We start from the raw sequence: 5,864 nt of genomic DNA on the forward strand, positions 1-5,864 counted from the left end.
AAGTTATAGGGACTATGATTTTTCCTGTTATCTGCTGGATATCACAGGACTATCCCAATTTCGCAAAGATGGTCACCCTTCAATTTACAGTAGTACCGTTACTAGTGATGAGAAGCAGCGTCCTGAGCAGTTTGCAGATTGTAGCCATTGGTGTTTACCAGGCATCCTTGATACATGGAACAAGCTTCTGTATGTCACTTTGCTTTCCAGGGTGTAGGGAATTGATAATTCTTATTGATCCCTGAAGCTGGGCCAAATCTAGGACCTGGTTGGCCATAAGGAGGAAATCCTCTGCCTTGACTCGCTGGAGCAGTAAACATATCTGGCATTGCAAACCATCCACAGGGCCCATTCCAATCCTGTCAAAGCCATAAGTATCACCAGAAACCATACCTGGATGAAAGCCCAAAGCCTTTGATCCTGCCATTCCCCGGCTACCCCTTGACATTGTCCCACGCCACATCATTCCTCTTCCCTCTTGCCTCTTCCTTGGCTTGCACTCCAAGTCTGGCTTGAGCTTTCTTGGTCATCGCAAACATTGATTTGAACTTATTTCAGTAAAACGTGAAAGAAAAAAATCACAAAATTATGCTTATTCCTGTATTGGGTTATGATGGAAACAAAAATTTACTTGTTGGGTTGCTCTAGATTGAAGATTTCTGGAATGAGTTGTTATTCACTTGTATTCGTTACCGTATGGGTGTATGATGACTATCAACGTTTTGATTTGGCTGTTTTGCAAAATTTTCACCTTAGTTGTTGTGTTGACTTTACATGCTCACACATTTGAATGTGTTTGTTAACATTTTTTATGTAGATTTTGGTTAAGTCTGGTTTTCTGTTTAGGAATAAGAGTTTTGTAGGAGATTCTAGGTTTGGCAATTTGCAGTTTCTTCTACTACTTGAGACTATGGACGACTTTGTTCCTCTGGGCTAATCCGGGGACTGAAGCAAGAATGTGAGAAATTGCAGATTGCTTGGGAAAAAGCAAAGCGTAGGAAGGCTGTGGCGCAAGCTGCAAAACTATACAGGGCCCTTAAAGAAACAAAGACTGAAACTTCTACAATCTACAATACATTTGCAGTACTCGAGTGATTTTCAGCCAAACATAAAATCAAATAGGGTTTGATCGAAACCAAAAGTTAGAAAAGGGCTTTAAGCCAATTTTTCTGCCTACTATTTAAATGAATTTTTAGCTGGTCAATTTTTTTTATAACATGTTGGGCCGGACCAAAAAATCAAAGAGTATTTTAGAACAGGCCAGGAATTGGGGTTCGCAGTTCAAAAGGTATTCTACAAAGTTAAAACAGAGTTTGGACCTACAATTCTTGGGATTAGGTTTTGAATGGCCATTCCCATTGGTCACCAAACTCGGACTTGGCGAGGGATGATCGAAAAGACCATTGACTGGAACTGTGAATGTCTTGGACTTAACCTAAAATAAATACTTAATCAAATTACAAATGATTAAGTTATCCATTGTGTTCCATTATACACACGCAGGGCCTTGGTTCAGTGCCCACAAACACGCGTTAGGGCACACATAGTCGAGGGTCATAACAAGTAAATAACTATACAATTACATACTCTATAAGCAAAAGTTCAACACGGGGTGTCCTGACAAACATATCATGACAAGTTAAAAAGGAGATCCTCTTTCTCAATTTATGTTCTGCTCTTAATTCTTGAGAGATCAATAACTCCTCTGAGGCGTTTTGAAAATCATTATAATCCGTTTGTCTGAACAGGGCGACATCTTCCAGACAAAGCAATTGATCTTGTGGATGAAGCATGTGCAAATGTAAGAGTTCAACTAGATAGTCAACCTGAAGAAATCGACACCCTTGAAAGGAAAAGGATTCAACTAGAAGTTGAGTTGCATGCCCTTGAAAAGGAGAAAGATAAACCCAGTAAAGCTCGTTTGGCTGAGGTTTGTACTTGAGATAACCTTATTGCATTTTCTTGGCTGTCTTTCTGATCAGTGATCAGTCTGTAGGCATTTTTATTATGATGGGGATTCTCTGATGTAAAGATGTCTATTGAAAATTCTTTGTATGTAGGGGTGTTCACTGTTGTTTGACATAGTGAAAATTGTTGGTCGATAAGAACCGTTAGTACCATAACCTTTAAATAACTCATTTTCTTTTTGATTCTTATAGGTTCCCATGGAGCTTGATGATTTGAGAGATAAGTTGCAACCGTTGAAAATGAAATACCAAAAAGAAAAAGAGACAGTAGATGAAATATCCAGGGACTGAAGCAAGAATATGAGAAATTGCAGATTGCTTGAGAAAAAGCAAAGCGTAGGAAGGCTGTGGCGCAAGCTGCAAAACTATACAGGGCCCTTATAAACCAACAAAGTTAAAAAAATATTGTTTCTTAAACTTTTCATTCATATAATATATATATACTACTAAACCCTACGCCGTTTGCTTTTCCCCAAGTCAGCTCCCAAGTTTTGTGGAGTAAACTTCCAATTTTTTTTGTATGAATTTTAATATATTTTCCTAGAAGTCTTAAGTGTTCTATGATTTGGATTTTCCAGCAATCATTATTGGAATTTGGTTATAGAAAAATTGTTGGCGAACTTTTATTGTATCTTGGTCGTGCAATCTCAACGATTAATATCTATGATTCCAGTTATTTTACAAATTATTTAACCAAATTTTAGGCAAAAATGATCAGGAAGAAAAATGATTGGAAACGTTTCATTCTAAATTTTTAGTCAAATTCTGGGGAAAAATAACTGGAAAAGGTCCCAATTATAGCATGTTCCAAGTCAACTGCATAGGTTTGCTAAGTCCTGAGTCAACTGTTGACTGTCTTGCCACGCTGAGTTGATTGCTTTAAAGCCAAGTCTGGTAACTTTGGTATGCATATATATGTATTTATATACGTTTCATCCATCTGTCTTCCATTTTATGCTTGCATAGAATACGATTGAGTTGCTGCTCATGATGTAGGATTTTGACCCTGTGTTTTATCGCACAGATGGCACGAAACCAATCATTTATAAATTATATGATTTGTTAGCGAATGAATAAATGTTGTGTTGATATGAAAACCTTTTGGTTATCTTGAGTGCAGGTTTCATTCAATTAGAAAGTTTTCAGAAATCAGTGGAAGGCATTGCCCTTTTGCCACTATGGTCACAGAAGGTTGTGCTGAAAGAAGTTGGTGAAATATATGTAAAACATAATGCAATAGAATGCAATGTATTCAGAGGTTCAGAGACCTGTTTGGCTGCACCAGATTACTCTAATTACATAAAGACCTGCAATTCTAAAAACAAACCTGTTGACTGTGCTTTCAAATCATTCATTACAAAAGGTTCTTTTGAAGGTCTATCATTAGTACCGCAACAATATGTTGGAGCAGAAGGTAAGAATCACTTCGACGGTACTCTCCTTGAAGTTAACATTATATTTTCTTTGTCAGCCTCACTAAGCATGAAATTGGAATGAAGCCTCATTTTCCTAACGAGAGTTTATGGTTCAACATAGGTCATGATTGCAAAATAATTACTGATATTCAGGAACTAGTCCTTACAGTCATTGTTGGTATCCAGAAACTAGATTCATTGTCTTTCATACTGTTAGCATGGGATATTTACGTGGATGGATTTTTCTGTTTTGCTTGGTGATCTCCTATGATGAAATAGTTTCGTCTTTCTTCCTTAGACAAACTCTGGTCTTGACAAATTGTTCTGTTGTTGCAAATGCTAGTGGAAATCCTATGTGGGTTATTTTAATATAGGTTTGCCATTGGCACTGAGAACAAGAAAATAAATCAGGTAGACTAGAGACATTTAATGTTTGACCATATACCAAATGCTCTTGATAATTGTCCATGCATGTAGGGTAGGTATCAAGCAGTATTCAAAAAGATAAATTTGAATTCATATATTGATTGAGTGCGAGTTATGTGATGCGGGGAATTTCAGCTTAAGGGGATTAATTTGTATACATACATCGACCAACCCACATACACCAACGACCTCGAATGCCTTCACTGAGCCTTTAATTCTTTAAATGGAACACTAAGGCATTCTAGCAACTCCGACTACTGTTTTTGGCTACTACTTCTCTGGTATGGCAGGTGTTGAGGTTTCCCTTGTTATAAACTAGAAAAGAAATTAGATATCCCAAATGATTGAGGCCAGATTAAACTCAGGTATATCCTGCCACTTATTCTGAAGCTAAATATTATCCATGAATATAGTAACTACCCAGAGCTCAGGAGCCAGGAAATTTCTGTGGATAACTAGAGGGTGTACTTGTGAATGCAACTGCAGAATTTTGTGAAAGGTTCACTTGTCTGTAGATTGTAGAAATTTGATGGACAACATATCAATTTTAGTTGAAGAGAGTTTCATTGTATGGGGCAGGTTATACCAGATTTGATTTAATTGTATTGTATATGTTTAATAATGAAAAATTAAAAATCATGAGGGGTATCGTTTTTACACCATACCTCTCAATTTATTACTGCAGGGGAGTGCCATTAAATTTCTGTTATGAACTCATTGCAGTGGGAGATATTTTTATAAGAAAAATTGCAGCCTTGTCGGACAGTTCTTGCTTTATTGTTTCATTGCTTATACATGGATATTCAGCTCATACAAAAGGTTGTATCGATCTGGTTGGTATTGAGAGTACTTGGTCTCAGGTTGTATCGATCTGGTTGGTTTTCAGAGTACTGGGTCTCAGGCCTTTGTATCACGTAGAACTATCACTCTGCAAGTACAGTTTTACTATTAGCTTTGTAAATATTTTTCCTTAGCAATAGCTTATGGCTTGGACAAGAAGGGTGGAGAGGAAAATATTGTTGTTTTTGATCTTGGCGGTGGCACGTTTGATGTCAGTGTTCTGACTATTGACAACAGAGCTTTTGAGGTTTTGGCTACAAACGGTGATACCCATCTTGGAGGTACTCTGTCTGAACTCTGTCTGGCAGTTTTACATTATGAATTTGAATACGTGCACAGTTTTACATTATGAATTTGAATACGTGCACGGTGGTTATGATTGACTTTTTTGGTTGGCTTTCGAGCTTTGAACTTACCAGGATGTACACTAATATGCAGGTGAGGACTTTGACCAAAGGATAATGGAATATTTCATCAAATTGATCAAGAAAAAGCACGGAAAGGATATTAGTAAGGATAGCAGAAATGAAATAAGACATTCAATGTGTTCCTTGTAGTATAGATATAAACAAAACATCTAAAGAAAAGTAATTGCACAATGATCTAGTCCAAGAAAACAAGGTTTACCACAAACCAATTAACTCTTTTACAAAAATTCAAAAATTCCAATTAAATAATCCTATCGGCCTCTCTTTGTACCTTTTGGGACAATTGCTAGTAATATTAATGGTGTACAATGTAATTAGGTCAATGTTTAATAATATTAATGGATTAGGTAAATGTTTAATAATATTAATGGTAAAAATGTAATTAATTTAATTACATTTTTTTCATTATTTTTGGGTGAAATGTTTGATATATTATATTATAATTTTGGTTACTTAAAATAAAATAAAAATAACATTATTAAAATAAAAATTATAAGTTATTATTTATTTTATCAATTTTTGTTGGGTAGTTAAGGTAAATTTGAAATAAAAATAAAAATAACCCTATATTAAAATAAAAAGTTGTTATTTTTTAATTAATTTTTATTGGGTAGTTATGGTAAATTTGACTTGGTCAAGTTAGTTTTTGAGCTCTGAGTTTATGAGAACCCATGGTATTGTCCATGGGATTTAAATCCCTTTTTAGTAGATAAAGAGTTAAAATGGATCTAGATTGGTATTAATGATAGTTTAACAAATTGTTTAAATTAAATGCTTTTTAACTAAAT

General features: G+C 35.5%; 1 protein-coding gene across 3 annotated transcripts in view; it reads left to right on the plus strand.

Annotated features, from left to right (window-relative positions):
- The window catches only part of LOC149150013 (uncharacterized), a 33,219-nt gene extending 27,851 nt beyond the window's left edge, over positions 1 to 5,368 (plus strand). The window contains exons 2-4 of one of the 3 annotated variants that reach the window (XR_016262681.1): positions 3,088 to 3,381; positions 4,494 to 4,929; positions 5,087 to 5,368. Coding sequence is in view for 1 of the 3 variants with exons in the window: in XM_089440099.1 (XP_089296225.1) it covers positions 3,088 to 3,381; positions 4,532 to 4,782 (545 nt within the window). In the remaining 2 variants the exon portion in view is untranslated. Of the gene's footprint in view, positions 1 to 3,087; positions 3,382 to 4,493; positions 5,001 to 5,086 lie in introns of those variants that run through there. The other 2 variants (XR_016262680.1, XM_089440099.1) reach the window with 2 other exon arrangements.
- The last annotated feature ends 496 nt before the right edge of the window (positions 5,369 to 5,864 follow it).

The sequence above is a fragment of the Pinus tabuliformis genome, chromosome 9 (genome assembly GCF_031772625.1).
Source record: "Pinus tabuliformis cultivar Carrire ecotype Pingquan chromosome 9, CPIR1, whole genome shotgun sequence".
NCBI classification, from domain to species: domain Eukaryota; kingdom Viridiplantae; phylum Streptophyta; class Pinopsida; order Pinales; family Pinaceae; genus Pinus; species Pinus tabuliformis.